At 35.6% G+C, this 19861-nt stretch overlaps 1 protein-coding gene across 1 annotated transcript in view; it reads left to right on the top strand.

Annotated features, from left to right (window-relative positions):
• The window catches only part of RANBP17 (RAN binding protein 17), a 439101-nt gene that overhangs the window by 285992 nt on the left and 133248 nt on the right, over window positions 1-19861 (top strand). The window contains exons 15-16 of the mRNA XM_015141394.3: window positions 16831-16904; window positions 17926-18006. Coding sequence (XP_014996880.3) covers window positions 16831-16904; window positions 17926-18006 — 155 coding nt within the window. The remainder of the gene's footprint in view (window positions 1-16830; window positions 16905-17925; window positions 18007-19861) is intronic.

Here is a 19861-nt window from a genome sequence, read left to right on the forward strand (position 1 = left end):
GTGTTTAGTTTTTAAGAATTGTACATTAGAAAAAGATTTATAGAGAGTCTGTAAGAACGTTCTTTTTGGCTATATTAGTGGCACTCTTTTTTTTTTCTTTCATTTATTATACAAATACTTATCATTACAAATCTGTTTATTTATTATATGCTAAACAGTGGAACACAGTATTGCCTAGGGAAAGATACTCCTGCCGTCATAGACTGGCGGAGAACACAAAGTTAATAGGTAATCGTTGTTCAATCTAATGAGGCCCACGGCTGATACGCAGAACACTGGGAACATGTTGAGAGATAACTGATGAAATCTTGGAGAAGACAGGGGAAGACTGACACCTGGGGGGTGCTTGGGTTTCTTTTAGTGTCATTCACTTCTGCATATAACATAAACAGGTAAGTGAGATAGGACCACGAGTTGCATATTGGTACAAAAAGAGAACAGAAGTGTTCACCTTCACGTTTTCCACTTTTCCATTCAAGATTGCAAACAGGCTGAGCACAGTGGCTCACGCCTGTAATCCCACAATTGTGGGAGGCGGATTACCTGAGGTCAGGAGTTCAAGACCAGCCTGACCAACATGGAGAAACCCCATCTCTACTAAAAATACAAAATTAGCCGGGCATGGTGGCACATGCCTGTAATCCCAGCCATTCGGGAGGCTGAGGCAGGAGAATTGCCTGAACCCGGGAGGCGGAGGTTGCGGTGAGCCAAGATCACGCCACTGCACCGCAGCCTGGGCAGCAAGAGCAAAACTCCATCTCAAAAAAAAAAAAAAAAAAATTGCAAACAAGACCAAGAAATCTAAATAACAGTTCACTTGAGATTTTTTTTTTTTAACCAAATTAAGGGGGTTGAGGACAGAGTTAATATTCCATCTTTTCTAAGAAGATAATTAGTAAAACAAATGAATTTGACCTACTGCTCTCAGTTGGCACCAAGAACTAGCTACTATTTCCACTGTCTGATAAGTGCCAAGATTATTTTATGTGCAAGTCAAGTTTTGTTTTGTTTTGTTTTGTTTTTTCTGAGACGGAGTCTCGCTCTGTCACCTAGGCTGTAGTGCAGTGGCGTGATCTCAGCTCACTGCAAGCTCCACCTCCCGAGTTCACACCATTCTCCTGCCTCAGCCTCCCGAGTAGCTGAGATTACAGGCACGCACCACCACGTCCAGCTAATTTTTTTGTATTTTTTGTAGAGACGGGGTTTCCCCACGTCAACCAAGCTGGTCTTGAACTTCTGACCTCAAATGATCTGCCCACCTCGGCCTCCCAAAATGCTGTTGATGTGAGCTACCATTCCCAGCCAACATTATTTTATGTGTATTGAATGAAATAGCACTTAATATGGTGTTTAATTGGATTTACTAGAACAAATGTCAGTGAATACGTGTTTTTCCCTAGCAGCTAAGAAGCGGCATTGTCAAACAGTGAAAACAGGAAGTTGGGGAAACCATTCTACTGTATAACCTTGAGAAATCTAACCACTATTTGATTTTGCCATCTAATATAGAGTTAGGCCGGGCGCAGTGGCTCACGCCTGTAATCCCTGCACTTTGGGAGGCTGAGGCACGTGGATCACCTGAGGTCAGGAATTTTGAGACCAGCCTGGCCAACATGATGAAACCCTGTCTCTAGTAAAAATACAAAAAATTATCCGTGCGTGGTGTCGGGCACCTGTAATCCCAGCTACTCAGGAGGCTGAGGCAGGAGAATGGCTTGAACCCGGGAGGCAGAGGTTGCAGTGAGCTGACATCATGCCACTGCACTCCAGCCTGAGCGACAGAGTGAGATTCCATCTAAAAACAAACAAACAAACAAACAAACAAAATATATATGGAGTTAATGATACCTAGCTGTGCCTATTTTGAATGTACATTCTTAGTGATGCAAGAGGGAGAATATAATTAGCCTTCCCCCAGTGAAAAAGAGGATAATCCAAGTAATTAAATATTTAGAATAAAATTTTATGAATAAGATGTAAGAGGTAGAGAAAGTAGGACATTTTGCCAGTTATTTTTCTTGATCACTAATTGAGAATAATATCATTTAATATCAACTACAGTGTGGGGAAAGGCAATGATGATTTCAGCAAACGAGCGTTTACTATTAAAAAGAAGCAAAAATAAGTTATGAAATATAGCAGAATTCTCCACATACATTGATATATGTTATACAATTATGATTTATGATGGTGATTCTCCTATAAATAATCTGTGAAAATGAAATAAACTTATTTCAGTGAACTCTTCAAAAAATATATCTCCCACATATTCCTAATCAACTTGATTTCAAAAGAAAGGAGAAAAAGTAGATTTGAATGGAGAAATCGAGTGCTACAGGATATAAAGTTTTCATTCATCTGTATAGTGAATTGTCATCTTGAAGTAAAGATGAAATGAAACAAAGTTGTTTGTGCTTCAAACATTGAAGCACGTTCATGCATAATTAGCGAAGTTGAAATTTTGTAAGTATGAATCACACACAAAAGAGCCACCGCTATAATAGCTATTACAGGAAATGGAGGAAATTAATAATAAAAGGCAATACACTACCTCATAAATATATTCTCATCATGATTGGAGCATGAAAGCATTAAGAAAATACCCTGATTAATTTAACAATTTAATCCTGTAAATTGGAGTATAGTTATATCGGAATTCATTTGTACATGACAAACCAGAGACACAAAATAACTTACTTTCATTAAGATTTTAAAAGCAATTCTTATGAATATGTGAAGATAATATTCTTTTAAAAGAAAGATTATAAGCAGATGTTCCTTAATGTTTCTGAAATTACCTAGTTTCTGTATCTTTCTATAAGTACTATACTATATTCATTAAGAATCAGAATTGGTACATTCTGGGTTACATTCCAGCAATCTTACCTTCTATATAATTTATTTTAAGTAACTGCTAAAATTATGATTTTTAAAAGACTATGTGATACTAGGAACATAAATTAGAAGAAAAAGATACTTTCTTAGTTCTCAGTAATTGAGTAAAGTTTAATCCTGATTAGAGGATCCTTGAGTACCATTTTGATGCATGAAATAATTTATTTAAATGTTTTTAAAATAAATTTTGGAGCATTTTTATAAAGTGCAAATACATGAGTAGTTTTAGAACGGCTTTTATGTCGTATGAACATGTGTGGATCACTATATATTTTTTTCCTATTAGCTATTTGGTAAAAGTCCACAATTTGCCAAAATGGTTAATAGGACACAAATATAGACATTTCATATGATGTACCATGTAAATGTAAACCTTTGTAGTTACATGTTTTTGTAGCAAGAGAATTGTTTTAAAAGGCATGTAATTTATTAGCTATCGGTAGCTTCTTTATTGCCTTGCCGCGCTGCAGTAATAAATAAAAGAAAGTGAACTGATTTTACAAATGGCACACAAGGTGCACATTTTGTGGGAAAAAAAGTCTTTTTTTAAAGAATTGGCATTAAATCCTTTTTTTGTGATGACAAAGAGGCTAAGAGTGCAAACTGTATTTTCTGTTTATCGAAAACAGTCTTTTTTTCTCCGGGGCATTTTTCCCTATGATCATCAAGGGATTTCAAAAGCAATAAAGTGTGGAATCATTGTTCGACTTGAACAGTATTAAAACTTAGGTTTTAATTTCAGTGAAGTAATAAGATTTGAACCTGTCTCACATTACAGCACTGTAAGGCATTTAGCAATTGTATTTTAAAGGAGGTTTTTAAAATGCAGCTCACTTGTAAGCTAACTGTCTGTCAGTAATTAATAGTTTTTCTTCAGCATTGGCTGTTGTGATCAGACCAAGAAATATCTGGGTTTTTAGTAACACATTATGATAATTGTGAATGTTTATTCCTAATTAGTCTAAATGTCTAATAATTTTCAGCTTGCTTCTCTGGCTGTTTTAAAAGAAAACAGAGGGTGATGTTTAAAGCTACAGTGTGTCTTTGGCCTTTTAAAAATATGAATGTACATGTGCATGTATATTTCAGTAAGTTTTACATCCAGCAAGATTATGTCAGTTGACTCATTCATTAACGAAGTATTTTATTCTTCAGTATCATTTCCTAGTTTTTGATATTACTTCATTTATATAGGGATTGCCAAATAAGATACTGTATGTAAAGCTAAACCCAAACTGATGATCTGGACTCTTCAGCGATGAACATTGAAACTTGTCATTACTTCTTAAAAAGGGCTTTAAAATATGAGCATTTCTACTAAAACAATGTGGCAACATATTTGCTGATGAAAGATTGTATTTACCATTTTGAATTGCTTTAGGAAATAATTGCCTCTACAAAAGGAAACATCTGTATGATAGCACATGGTTAAAGCTGCCATCAATTTTTAACATTTGAGGGTTGAGCTATGACCTTTTATGATGACTGTGAACAGTAACTGCATCCATTAGCCATAAGTTTTGTTTCTTTATTTTAGTAGATGGTCTAGACTGTAAATATTAGAGAATCTAAAATAAATCAACATATTATCCTAAGGATACAAAATGTAAGAGCTATTTGTGGTTGGGAACCTTTGACAGATAGTTTGGATGAAGCAGATGATTGCCTGCCTAGCGTATCTGGTCTCCATTGCTATGCCTGCAGGCAGTTTAGTGCTATGGTTGTATATTGATGTCAGGGTTAGTACTGAGTGGCTAGCAGTGACAGATGTCTATAATTACAGGCAATGCTTCCAGTATTTCTGAAAAGCCAGCCTATGTTGAACAATTATCTTATTTCTGCTTTGCCAAAGAGCATGTTCCAATTGCTAGTATTAGCAATGGTGAATATAGTGCTTTATCTGCTGCCTTGGGACAAATGTGAGAAAAGCACTTGGTTATAAAACATAAATGCAAAATATTTTTTCACATTTTAAATTAGTTAAGTTCAGTGTTTTCCTAATTTTTATCTCCCCATAATGTTTCTTTTGAAGGAGTCTTGAAATATAAAAGCACATTTGGCATACTTATTGGAATTTTGTTTTCCCCTAGGCCTTGTGTGGCTCCCCAGCGCCAGTATCCCTTGCTTTACTGAATAGATGTGTTTAAGCAAGTTGGCTTTGAAACAAGTTTCTCCTATATGAATTGCATTTTCTGGTTGACACCCATTACAAAATTGGAAATGCATTTCCATGGAAAATCTCCTATGCCCAGTAAGTTTAGTTGGAAACTTTTTACAAGAAAAATTATAACATGATAGAAAATTGTGAAATGTACTAAACACCTTAGTACTGGTGGCTTTCCATTTGCTGAGAATTACAATTCTCAAGTTTGGTTGTAACCTTTTTTTTTTTTTTTTTTTTTTTTTTTTTTTTTTTTTAAGCCTTTTGCGCATTTATTGTCCATTTCTGTCTCTCAATTTTCATGGTCACTTCCTTCCATGCTCCCTCTTGGCCCACTTTTCTGACTCATTAGAAATATTCTCATGCTTGTTGATACCAGTTCTCAACTGCCCTTTTTATCTGGTCATTTGCTTTGATGAGCTGTGGGCTGTCATACCACACTTTCCAGCAGGTGCAGCTGCCTAACACATGGTACTCTCTAACCTTCCTAAAGATTAAGGTGTTGGGTATTAAAACATTATCCATGTTGAAAGATATGAATCCTGTATTTTCAGGTAATGTAGAATGAGAAATATCTAGAAAATATCATTTGAGAATACAGTTTATCTTCAACCTTAATCTAACCTGCAATGGGTTTCTACTTTGCATTTAACCACTTTGCTGAATTATTCATTATATTTTCTCATTTAGTCTTCTCAACAATGTTTTGTTTAGTAGATATGAGTACCATTTTGCAGAAATGTGAAACAATTTGAGAATTAAAAGCCTGTTTAGTGGCAGACCCTTGGTTTCAACCAGATCATCTTACTCTGAACCCAATTTGCTTTTCACTGTATCACCTTGGCTGTGTATGTATTTAGGCATGAGTCCAGGAATGACCAGTTTCAGAGTGTGATGACTGATAATGCCAATATCGTAAGTTTCATCTCCATACTAGCTGTTTTATTTCCCAAGGAAAAGACTCATTTCTCTAACTGAAGATTGGATGTCTAGTCCTGGCTAGCCATCAGTCACAAAAGAACTAAGCTAGATCCTTGATATTTTATATGCTACAGTAGGAGAAGCAACCTAGAACCCATAGTCTAGTGTCAGAGATCAGTAGTACTGTATTTATTTCTGAAAGGTAGCCCGTTTCTGTTCCTACTGGGAGAGAATGCCCTTTGGGAGCCCATCACCTAAGAGCTCTTAATAATTTGAAACTAATGATGGTGTTCTGGAATCCTGTGTCTGTGTACATTAATGTAGTAAAGAAAATTTGGGCTGAGCATGGTGGCTCACGCCTGTAATCCCAGCACTTTGGGAGGCCAAGGCAGGCGGATCACGAGGTCAGGAGATCAAGACCATCCTGGCTAACACAGTGAATCCCCGTCTCTACTAAAAAAATACAAAAACTTAGCCAGGCGTGGTGGCAGTCACCTGTGGTCCCAGCTACTCGGGAGGCTGAGGCGGGAGAATGGCGTGAACCCGGGAGGCAGAGCTTGTGGTGAGCCGGGATCACACCACTCCAGCCTGGGCAACAGAGCGAGACTCCATCTCAAAAAAAAAGAAGAGAAAATTTGGAGAATTGGATGGACCTATTGATCTGAATGGGGAAAACTTTGATAACTTATTGGACACGGTGATCATCTACTTAGTGAGTTGAAAACTTACCTTGGAGATAGAAAGCAGGAACTTGTGTTGACTCAAAAAATGAGGATGAAAGCTTTGAATCTGGCAATATAGGTGATGCAGATAAGTTATTGAGATAAAATAACAATCAAATACCACAGACCATTCTGTTTTCCTCCTGACTTTTTTTCTATCACTTTTCTTACTACTTTATTTCTTTGCAAGACTCAAAGACTAGACCCATCATTTAATATTAGAAGTTATGTTACCTTTCATTAAGGCCCTCTCCCCTCTAACTACTACTAAAGCTACTCACATACCCTAGAATATATGTCTATTTTCTAGTATCTAGTCCAGATAAAGGACAAAGAAAAGGGACATTCCAATAATAATAATAGGTAACACTTATGAAAATTTTACTATATACCAGGAATGTTATAGGTCCTTCACATAAATTAACCATTTTAATCTTCTCAAAAATTCCACAGATTAGGTACTACTCTCATCCTTTTTATATTTGAGGAAACTAAGATCTAAAGGGTAAGCAACTTGCTCAGAATTACTTAGTAAGTGCCAGAATCTCACTAGTCTTGGGCTTCAGAATCTATTCGTAACCGTTAGACTACCTCCTGTTTTGTGGCACTATTCTTTGTAACCCTAGTTAAAAGATGTACTTTTGCCCATCAGAAGGTTAGTTTGCCTACTTAAATCATTCACCTCAGTTGCCACACTTGTATAATGAAAGTGCCTCATGGGAAACAGTACTAAGAGATTCTTTTTTTTTTTTTTTTTTGAGGTGGAGTCTCACTCTTGTCACCCAGGCTGGAATGCAATAGAGCAATCTCAGCTCACTGCAACTTCTGCCTCCTGGGTTCAAGTGATCCTCCTGCCTCAGCCTCCAAAGTTGCTGGGATTACAGGCACATGCCACCACGCCCTGCTAATTTTTTGTATTTTTAGTAGAAGTGGGGTTTCACCATGTTGGCCAGGCTGGTCTGGAACTCAGGTGATCCACCTGCCTCAGCCTCCTGAAGTGCTGTGATTACAGGCGTGAGCCAGCACGCCCGGCTGAGATTCTTAAAAATCATTCTATCAAATATTATTTATGCTTTATTCTTTTTAGGGCTAGCTTTTAGTAATTGGTTTCTGGAATTATCTCATTGAAGCAAACCCACTGTCATTCATAAAACCACATCCAGAATTTGAACAGGACTTCACCATGTCTCCGCTCATGGGCTCCAGAATAAAATCAAAGTCCCAAGAATATTGTACGTAACAACCACAAAGATTGTCAGCCACTTTCTCCTTTTATTTGAGATTGAGGAGGCCTTTTGCTCTTATTTCTGGTGCCAGGTAGCAGGTCCCTTAACTTTGTGCTTTTTAGGTTGTACGCCTGAGGAGCGATGTACCAGAGTTCCAGAGAAGGCTTAGAAAATAGTTAAGGTGAGTTGGGTTGCTGGTTATGATGGTGAAGCAGCAATCTTTATGCTTGTCTCACTACAGCCTCAGATTCTTATTAGTAAAACAGGCATATGCACACAGTGATTAAGTGTAGGCATGCATTGTCTTAATTCCCTTTTTATGCACTATATAATTTTACAGTGTGCATATTTTACAGCCAAAGGTTTAGTAGTCCACTAATAAGCAGTATTAGCTGCAAAGCCTATATTTAATGTGGTTGCACAGTGCAAAAGCACCCTAGATTTCTTGATGCTAACATTGCTGAGTAACCAATTCTAATCAGTTATTAATACTTAAGAAAGTTTTATTTGGCTACATTGAATAGCATCTGTTATTGAACAGTGTCTAGAGCACATGTATCCCTTGTGCCAGAATGTGTTTCTGGCTGACACCTTTAGGAGGTACAGGGGATTAAACCAAATATTTCAATTCCCAGTTCCCCACCTCTACTATCACCCTCTCACAAATTTCATCCAGCATCAGCTTCTTTGCCCTAAAATCTAATCGTGTCATCTTATAAACTTGCTATTGCAAAGAATTATAAATATTCCTTTAAATGTCTGAAATGCTCTTTCAAACCATGGTCCCAAAATCCTCTACTAAAATCTAGCCTTCTTTCCAAGCATCTGGTGCCATAGCCATAGTTAGCTTCTTTTTGAATGGGCTTGGGGAGATAGTATATTTACCCAGGGCTTTACCATGGCTTTATCCATAGAAGACTAGTTTAACAGAAGCTTGGCCCCAGACATGGAGTGAGTTGGCAGCCGGCAGGAGCAAAGCTGTGTCAGGACAAATGTACACTCTCCATTTTCTCTGGTTGGCTTTCAGCTGGTTGCACCACAGGAGTCTTTCTGTGGACTGCATATCCTGTGACCAGTAACTGGTGCACTCAACCCAGGTCCCTCTTGGCTAGGGAAGGCCTGTCGGGAGGCATTAGGTTCATGCTGGTGGAGATCCTTAGTCAGTGGCTCCCTGAAGGAAAGGAAGGCAAACAGCCAGCTTCTGTTGAACAGGTGGTAGTTAGACCCTAGATCTGGTTGGGGGTGGGAGGGAAAGAATCTCTCCAAAATTACCAGCCTTGCTGGTTTTCACATTATACCTGTACTCTTTCTAATAAATTATTGTTTAGAAACTGACTCAAAAATATCTCTGGCAGCATCTGGAGTTTTCTAACTTTTCCACCTTCCTTAGCAGTTGGATTTGGGCCCACGTTAGAAATGGAAACCCCACTGGGGTGCAAGCAAAAGAGGAAGCATGTTCTTAGCCATGCATCAGTGGAGGCCCCTACTGGGAGAGGGGATTATCACAAGGCAGCAGGCAGCCCTGCACCCCAGCCTGCTGAGTTCATGCTTTGTGCCACAGGATGTGGAGCGAAGGAAATGTGAGGCCAAAGTGGTCACTCCAAGTTTTCTTATACAATAGCTTATTCAAGCAGACTGGGAATGCCTCTTAAGAGATTTGTTAGGTACATGTGCCCTTAGCAAGATGGCCACCACAGATGGTGGGTTCAGATATTCTAATTGAAATAAATGTTTAACATTCAGATTTATTTTATACTTCCATAACCAGTTTTTCTTTATCAGATGCCATTCTTTATTCAACTGAATGAGGCAAGCAGGATTATTCACCTTTTCCCACTTGGTTTCCAACATAAATTATGGTCTTAAAATTAAATTCTGGCAAAAGATTTTTCTGTCTGATTTCAGGCTTATATTTAGTGATGTTATTTTAAATGATATGGAAAAATTAGTCACCCAAGATTAATATGGATCTATTCAGTGTCACTAAGTTTGTGTATTTAATATACAGCAATGATGTTTGTACCATTAATTCTCTTGTTACGGTGATAAGTTAATTGTGATTATCATATTTTACCCTGCTTCAAATGTTAATGAAAGAGCTAAGTACCTTTAGTTCCAAATGGTTTAGATCCAAGTCATTAAATGCTCTATTCTTTCTTACACCTCTCTTTCTCCCTCCTCTACTAATGCCTTTCACATTGATGAGGTCTTTCTTATAGAAAGCACTGAATTGACCTCAAAGGCACTTGAAGCCTAAAACAAAAATATGAACGTTGATTTCTTATTCATAGTAAGTGATTTCATACTGTGTTCCTAAATTCTCTTCCTAAGGAACATTAATGCTTTCATTATATTGGATCCTTTCCAGTGACAGGTTTTGTTTTACCAATTTACAATCAGTTAAAAACCTTCATTAATAAGTCATTCCAATAGATTGAAACAATACTTGAAAATTCACAGTAATATTTGGGGGATCTTTTGTGTTACCACTTTTATATTACCTGATATGTTTTTGAGAATAAATTGGTTCACAGAAGGTTTGTCGTCCAGTGGCAAAATACTTTGTTGTTGGCTTCTACAGCACTGTTAATTTTCTGCATTGAGCCTGCTTAAACAATGTACTAAAGCTCTTTGAGAAGTTACAACATCTTAAACATTTATAGAAAGCCTAAGGGTATTAACTTACTGTAATTTTCTGAAGATTCATTATCCAAAATCTTAATTCATTATAAAAACTCTTTTGAAAACCTATAGAACCAGTGTTTTCTCTTATTTTCTTATTTGCACAGAATGAGAGATTCGTTGTTCTTTTTAATTTGTTTCATGCGGTGCTTTTGAGTGCATTTCATAGAGGGCTGTTATTGAATTTCTGTGACTGTCATTATATATCCATACAATCTTTAGGAACTAATATTCTTGGTTTCCCAGTTCTGTAATCTACTTCAAATTTAAAGATGGACATAATTAGTTTCCTCAGAGTTATAACCAGAATGTTAGAGACAGTGCTCCAGATACCCAAGACTATGGATTAGGATTGGAAAAAGAAATTTTAAAAATTATTACAGCACATGCTTTTTTTATTCTTTATTAAATTTACAACTCAAAATTATGTTGCTATTTGTAGTTTATGCCCTCATCTATTTTTCTTACCTAGTTCCCTTTTTAAAACCATATGTAAGATCTTTTAAGCTACTTGCAAATTCTACAGGCAACATTTGTCATTTGATGAGTTGAGAAGTTGGAACATGCATTGGCTCATTGAAGCATTAGGTACTATCCAAATGCTCTTTTCTTAAATGTATAAGAACCTTTGCAGTAAAATAAATACAGCTAAGAAAACAAACATATTAAAACAGTTTTTAAGAGCATACCTTCTCAAATCTGTGATAATGATAATTCCTTACATTTCTAATCACTTTCCATATTTCAGGAGCAAGAGAGATGAGTAACTGGTTAAAATGGGTAATTTTTCTAGCTTCTAAGACAATAACCATTGAGAAGTAGAAATAATTTGATTTTTGTATCGTGAAATTTTGAAGCAGTTCCTTTATGCCTTTAAACAAATGCAATTTCTGAGTTTGATTAGAAGGTGTTAATTGAATGTGTTTGTAAAGATTTAAGAGTTATGGATACAGATTATAAGATTTTGTTTATTTGTTTTAACCATCTTTATGCTGTGTGAAAATCTTAAAGGTAAGCACCTTCTGATTTTTCTGTTATTTTTCATGTGAAGAGCCTTCTCTTCAAAAGGTGTTAGCTGACCACTTTAGCACCTACTATGCAGAAGGGTCAATGAAAGGTTGTACAGGGAAATAGCATTTGTTAAGTAACTACTAAATGTCAAGCTCTGAGTTCAGGATCATCATTTAATCTAATCAAAAGCCTATAAAGTAGGTTTTTTTTATTTTGAGATGGAGTCTCACTCTGCCACCCAGGCTGGAGTGCAGTGGCGCGATCTCGGCTCACTGCAACCTCCGCCTCCTGGGTTCAAACAATTTTCCTGTCTCTGCCTCCCGAGTAGCTGGGTTTACAAGTGCACACCACCACACTCGGCTAATTTTTTGCATTTTAGTTTGGGGTTTCACTGTGTTGCCCAGGCTGGTCTCGAACTCCTGAGCTCAGGCAATCCTCCCACCTCGGCCTCCCAAAGTGCTGGGATTACAGGCATGAGCCACCGCACCTGGCCTAAAGTAGGTATTATTATTATTATTACTGTTTTATAGGTGAGAAACCAAGATTCAGAGACCTTAAGAAACACCTAGTTAGAGGCAGATACAGAATTCAAATGCAGATGTTTTTGGGACCAAAGTCTATGCCTTTTCTATTTCGCTAAATTTATCATGACAGTGTTCTAAGACAATATACTACTGGAGATGTAAAGAGAAATAGACATTTCCCCTGCCTTCCAGGAGTACATGCTCAAAATAGTGGAGAAAACATATTCACATGGAAATTATTACTACAAAAATATCATATTCTATTATATGTCTTGAGAAGTGCCCATAAAAGGCTGGCAAGGTTTCAAATTAAGACTCTTCTTACTGAATCTACAGGGAGACCTTCTTCCAGAAATATTATTTAAGCATTAAAATCACATCTTTTAAAATGACAACATTTTACTAATGTTCATCCCAGATAAGTAGGATTTGGGGTATATTATTTTACAGGGGGAGAAACACATGCCTTTTATGGGTTGTTTTCCTTTTGTTAAAGAATCATACATGAAATGGGATTGGCCAAAATGTACATTTTAACCCTATATTCTTTTTATTCATTTAAGAAATATTATTGAGTAGTAGGCATGTGAGATTTAAGAAACTCAGAGCATCATTTCTGTTCTCAGGGAGCTTACAGTCTATTATGCAGCCTTATTATGAAATGCAGAAGAAGGAAAGAAGGGAGGAGGGCTCAGACAGGCGAAAGCTTGGTTACAGATTGTTCATCTCTGACTATATAAAACACATAACCAAAGGCGTAACCGTATATTCAGTGTCATTGTACTGGCCATCCTTCTCTGAAGGATGACCACACAGATCGATTTAGTCTCTTATTTCTTAGATTTTGACTCATTTTTCATTGTGATGAGATTGTCTTAATAGATTCTGAAATAAGAGACAAGGAATCTGTGGACTGAAAGTGAGTTTTGTTTTGTTTTGTTTTGTTTTGTTTCCTTTTCTTGCATTCCTATGTAACTCCTATATACTTCCTTAAAATAGATATTGCAATATGATTTCTTCTTGGTGTCATAAAAATTATTTCGGGTGAAATGATAAAAGTTGTAGAAAGTGTTAAAAACTCTAAATACTGTGTTAGAAGATTTTTCTGTAGAAGACTTTCATTGACCTGTGCTTGATAATAAACAATTTTGTAGGTATTTCCTAACTGAACAAATTACTTCTCACTCCCAAATTATCCATGTTTAAAAGGGATAATTAAATTTCAAATGTTTGGAGACATTTTTATGTTTTCTGCATGTTATCTGAATGATAAGGTACCTTGGAAAATGAGAAACAGTCTTTTAAAAGAAACGCTGTAATCATACATTGATTTTAAATGACCCTGTCACACGTGAAAACAAATCAGATTGTTGCTCTTAATGAGCTTTTCAATTTACTATTCAGTAGATCAGATAAGTGGATTTAAGAGGTAATGATCCTGTTTAGTACTCAAGCTTGACTGTCAGATCCTAGTAGTGGAGAGAAATCCCCAAGGACAAAAGCGTTGACACAGTTCTAGATGGGATAATGGGAATCAAAGCTAATGGATGATAAAAGGAATGGTGCAAGTTACAAGGATAATTGTGGATTAAAGCACCGCCATGTGTCAATGTTGACTGTTTTTCTAGTATATTATTGGGTCAGATCTGATGCTTTGAGAAACTGTTTTGACAGCAGAACGCAACAGACCTGCCTGCCTAGCTTCCTCCTCTTTTGAATGCCAGGGACACGATAGGAAAACTTCCTTAGGACCCATTGAATTAGAAAGCACATTTTTTAATGTTAAAATGTTCGAAATGTTTAAAATCACATTTTAAAATAAATAATAAAATGATTAAAACAAAAATTATATTATTTCTGAGTTTTGCCATAAAAATAGGCATTTATAATGTCTTGAAAATGTAAAATTTGATTTTACAAAAGTCCACCATAGTTATGTTATCAAAAACAAGAAAATTAACCAGTAAAGATATAAATACAAGAAGAAGAAAATAAGTGATTTGAGATAATGCCATGACCACATGCTTTCCAAAACCAGTATGTCATGGGATTTATTATTAATTTCATTTATCTATAAAAATGATCCTGTATACCATCAAAGAATTTGTGCTTTGAGTTGTAGTTTAAACATACTCATTCATACTTTCATCTTTGTTAAACAAACGTGCCTTTTAAATTCCAGTCAGAGTTAAGGGCACACAGTCTCTGGCCCTGGAACTGAGCAAGTGGGCAAAGCAGGGCACACAGTAGGGTGTCTGATCCCTACTGTTAGTTGATTTTATAAAACTGGGCTTATTTTAAGGATTGCTTTTGACAAGGGTGCCACTAAAATAAAATTAAAGACAATTGCTATAATCAGTTACTAAATATTCAAGCTGTTCTCTCTAGCTACTTTTCTTTTTCTGTTGTAATTTATGATTCTATGTATTTTGTCCATAGAATCCAATATATGCTTAATGGGAAAAGTCATTTTTCTTTCTTTGTGTAATATTCACGTTATAAAATAGTCCTAGTAGATCCAGACCGTGTCTTTTGCCGCTGCACATTAAAAACACATCGTATTCACTTGACAAATATTGCCTTAGGTGCGATATTAGGGACACAGAGAATAAGGCATAGTGTCACCCCTCAAGAAGCACTCAGTGTAATGAGGGAAATTGACATTCAGACAGTTACAGTGTGAAAAGTGCCATGATAGAGGAGTGGACTAGATGTTGTGGGAACATAAAGGAGAGTTCAAATCACTGTGCCCAGGAAGGTTCAGAGGAGAGACTTTTGAATGAGTATGAGGGGAAAAAGAGGAAGAAGGCTGATTGAGGCAAAACGACCAGCACATGAACATATAAAAATCTGAAATTGCATGAGATGCCTCAATGATCCATCAGCATTTTATTGTGGCTTGAGGTTGAGGGAAATGTGGAAGATGAGGTAGGTTGAGGCCAAGTTGTCAAATGCTTTGTGTGCCATTAATCATGTGGATACCAGGTTTTCCAAGGGACCCAATATGTATACTTCTATATATGAGAGAGGTTTTGCATCGTGGTGAGCTTAGGGAAACTTTCCATTCTACATATCATTCTTCATTTGAGCCCTCTTTGTGCCTGAAGGTTTGTGATTATTGAGGATTGTTGGTAACTAACTTCTCTAGATTCTCTCTCCTTAGCTCCCTCTTTCCCCCAAACATCTTACAAGCAACAATGGTCACTTCAATCTAATAAGAGATGAAGGCCTACTCTCATGGGCAAAGCCACAGACATATAATCATTGAAATGCTTTTCTGTAGGGCTCAGAAGTTAGTAGGTAAGGCAGCAGGAATTTGATTCTCAATCTCTCTCTCTCTCTCTCTCTCTCTCTCTCTCTCTCCCCCCGCCCCCCAGCTTCTCCCCACCATTCAGCCACTCCTTCCATCACCCTTTACACCTAACCCCTCCTTCTCTCCCTCTTTTTCTCTCCCTCTGATTGACTCCATCAGCCTGAGGAGAAGCCTTCCAGACACAGGACTCAGGTTGAAAGTCTGGAACACAACCTGCTGGTTCAAATGGTGTTTAAAAATCCAGAAAAGAAATTTCTACAATGGCAGCTTTCCTCCCCTTTATGACCGTATAGCTCTGGGTGATTTGTGTTGCCCCTGTGATTTTTATCTTACCTTCGTGACCTATGGCGGTGTATCAAATTGGTTTTCAGATATTAAAAAAAAACAAAAGACAGAGGGAGTAGAAGCTATGTTGCTGTACGTAAGAAATAGGCAGATTAGGAGAAAGTGAGAGAACACAATCACAGAGGATCAAATCACAGAAGAGAAATCCCATACAGCTGGTGTCTGGCAGGGATAACCTGGAATCACACCAGAGCATCAGGGAGTATGGAGGTGTCAACCCACCTCTCAGCTTTGCCAGGCTAGTAAGGAGTATAAGTGGCATTTTCCCACTTGAAGTGGGATATGTGTTTATAAGCTCAATGTGGCTTGGATTGAGACTGAAATGTTGCACCCCAAACTCTGCAACCAACACTCCCTAATTGGAAGCTTAGTGGATTCCCAGGCCCTGATGTTTTCAACAGAGAATCCCTGAGCTTGGGATTTCAGTGTCAGCATGAAAAGTAAGACCTACCTGTATATTTGGGGAAGCTTAATTAGGTAATATTTGAGGAGAATTTCTCTTAAGTTCTTTAACTTCCTTTGATTTTTTAAAATCCTTATTTTTATATAGGATTAATAAATAATCCTATATGCCTTAATATTAATAAATAATAATGCCTTAAATAATCCTGAAATGGTTAATATTTTACTGAAATCTAGAATAGGTGGAAAATTTTTAAGTGTTGGAGCCTTTTGTTGAAGTACTCTACTTTCCAGCCCTTTGCATACTTACTCCTGTCTTCTAGAAAGGGGTGGTCTACCACTTTGAGAAAAAAAAAAATGTATGTAGTGTGGTGGGAGTAAAATGGATATATGGGTGTGTTTGTGTGTAAGCGTTTATATATTTCAAAATAGGAACGGTCTGGAGGAAAAAGTTAGCAAATTTTAAAATTATAAGATTCTTTTTAAAAAATTCATTTGCTCCCCCACCCACTCCCTACTTCAATGTGGATACAATAGTGCATTAAATCTTATGTTTGTTCAATTTGAATAGTCTTTTGAAAATATATGTTAATAATAAAGCTTTTAACAATGAAGTGTTTTAATGCAGGTATATGCTCGTATGTCAGAAGTCTTAGGAATAACAGATGACAACCACGTTCTAGAAACATTCGTGACAAAAATGTGAGTTCTTGTTTTGGTCTTTGATTTTTCTTTTGTTGTTGTTTTAAATGTAATAGATCTTTTTACTGTATTTAAATCTTTTTATATATTAGTTTTTTAAATAAAAGACCTAAAATTATGCTTTAATTGTTAGAATATTAGCATTGTTCTTAACTGAAACTTAATTTCACATATTGAAAACTCACCATCCAAAGGACATTGTAATTGGTCAAGTTTCCATACAACTGGAGTGTGCAGCATCAGATGATGATTTTAAAAGATTTACAGACCTTGACTCTTCAGATCAATTGGGCAACATTTTTTTTTTTAATTTAAAAAGAAAAACACCTGTATATTTGATTTGAAAGACCACATGAAGAGATTATTGCAAACTGAAATCATTGAAAGAGGTCTGATAGGGCATTCATTAGTTCTAAGAGAAACCTATGTCTGGCAGAGTCATATTCATGGAAACTGTCCTTATGTTGAACTTATAATATTAGCAGAATAAACTAGTTTCTAGTCGCAGACATAACTTTGTACCCATAGCCAAACTTGTATGCCTCCACCTGGCACCCTGCTTTATCTGTGTAACAGACAAACAACACTGTCTTGATTGCAGAGAACAAAGTTAGATAAATAGTTATGATCATAAGAAGTGAGTTTTGGAGCCACAGATTGATGGTTCATTATTTGGCAGTAACAGTGAGCCTCTATTTGGCTTTCTTTGTGACTCCTGCTTTTCCTCCCTATGTTTTGGGTACAAACTTGATGTTTTCTGGTGAAACACTTAGACAACTTTTTAATTTACAAAACTAAATATATAGAATTATACACCATTTGGAGTGCAGTATTTATTGTAGATCACATATAATTTTGAATATGCTATAGAAAGAATAGAAAATGTTTTTGAGCCTGTTTTTCACTTTCAAAATATTTGTGACTTAGGTCATCAAACTTTCATAAATTTATGTATATTCTCTGATTCTCCCTAGACAAGCAAATAACTTACTTATAATTAAAGACTTTTTTTCATATTTAGTGTTACAAACCTTAAATACTGGGGAAGATGTGAGCCTGTAATTTCAAGGACTCTTCAGTTCCTAAATGACCTTTCTGTTGGATATCCTTTTCACTGTATATCTAACATTATGTATAAACAACCTAGCAAATGTATTTAATTTACCAGGTATTTTTCTTGTTTATAACTTTTGCAATTTTTTTAAATAAAAAGTTCTTTCATTTATTCTTATCTGTAAATGCATGTTTTTTGAAAGGTTTTAATTAGCTGTATACTATGAAGCATTTAGTCAGAATCACTGTTGAATTTATATGGGTGTATAGATTCCTAAGTAGTTACAGTTATATTTATACTCACCTAGGCTAATAAATGGTTATATAAGAAAGTATGCAACCACATATATTTTAGTTCATGCTTTTTTGTATTTGTCAGAAATTCATGTCCTAAAAGAAAGTATGTAACTTAATTTTAAGGAGGTCAAAGTATTATAAAAATATTACCTTAGAAAAACTGCATTCCTATGAGTAAATGTATCTGTAATATTCTTCAGTTGAAAAGAACATCATTTTCATTAGTTCAAAGGCACAGTAGAGTAATACAAAGAAAATGATAAGCTTTTGACCATTTCTTTGATTATTGCCCCCACCAAATCAACATCAAATCTAATCTAAAATAAGATTTCCCATTATACATTAAATGTTTAGATTTCTCTGTCTGGCAGGTTTTTAAAATTCTAAAACCAAGAATCTTCTTCCTAAATTATAGTTGACAGTATTGTCATATTTCTAAAAACTAGAAAGAATCATGTAGATTGTCTTTTCTATGTTAGCTATCAAATATATAGGACTTGTGAAAGATAAGTGTTGGATGAGTTAATCACTAAGATTAGCTGATCTTTTAATATGACGACAGATTCTGAAAATGGTGGCATTGGATAGAAACCTTTAATGCAGGTTCATTCCAGGAATATGTTTATGTTAGTTAAGTTTAAAATTGTATTCCTTGGTAAACCATAAAAGATTTCCAAAGTATTAGACACCCACTTTTGTGCTGGAATTTAATATGCAACTTTTTATTGGAAAATAATCGTCCTTGTCTGGCAAAATCCACCATGCAATATTTCTGTTAGTAGGTATAATGCAATAAAGACAGGGAGGGCTATTTATCACTACAAATTTTGAGGATTTCAGGATTCTTTTTATTATTTTAATATATTTCTTTGATATTAAATCAGAAAAATGATAAATTACACCTGTCCAGGCTGTTTTTCCTTTTTACTGGAAAGTGATGTACAACCCAATTCCAATGGTCATTTGGCTTTTTAAGATATGTATTTTTTCTTATTAAAAAAAAACTCAACCCATATTTTTTTCTAATAATAATGCTGAAATACTCTTTATTTCTAACATATGAAGTGGTTTATAAGTACTTCCTAGTATTGCAAACTCTGGCCTTTTCACAATGAATTACTTTGAGAGCATATTATCTGCAAAGAAGCCTCAGTTATTTTATAGCATATATCTATTGTTTAGATTTACCCTATTTTTTAGGTTGAAATTGATATTTAGTATAAAATTAATTTGATTTTATTCTTTTAGTTTAATTTGCATAATGCCTAATTTATTTGTGTCTGCTATTTAAGATCTTTTTTCTATCCTATTAAACCTGTTATATATTCTTTAATTCAAATAGTATAGCCTTTTATTTTACATGCTGTTTATTGCTTTTGAGTACTTCTTGAAGTAAATAAAAAATCATATTTTCAGAAAACTTACTAGATAAAAGTTTAAAAGCGATAATATTTTAAACCAGGGTATAGGAATGATTTCAACATGAGTACATTGATTTATATTTTTTAGCAATTATTTCAGGTTTGCATATTTAGAAATATATATTAGTTCAATTTGATTTCAGTGCTCAGTTATTTGAATTATAAATCATTATGTCCCTTCTAGCT

The sequence above is a fragment of the Macaca mulatta genome, chromosome 6, assembly GCF_049350105.2.
Source record: "Macaca mulatta isolate MMU2019108-1 chromosome 6, T2T-MMU8v2.0, whole genome shotgun sequence".
Classification (NCBI taxonomy): domain Eukaryota; kingdom Metazoa; phylum Chordata; class Mammalia; order Primates; family Cercopithecidae; genus Macaca; species Macaca mulatta.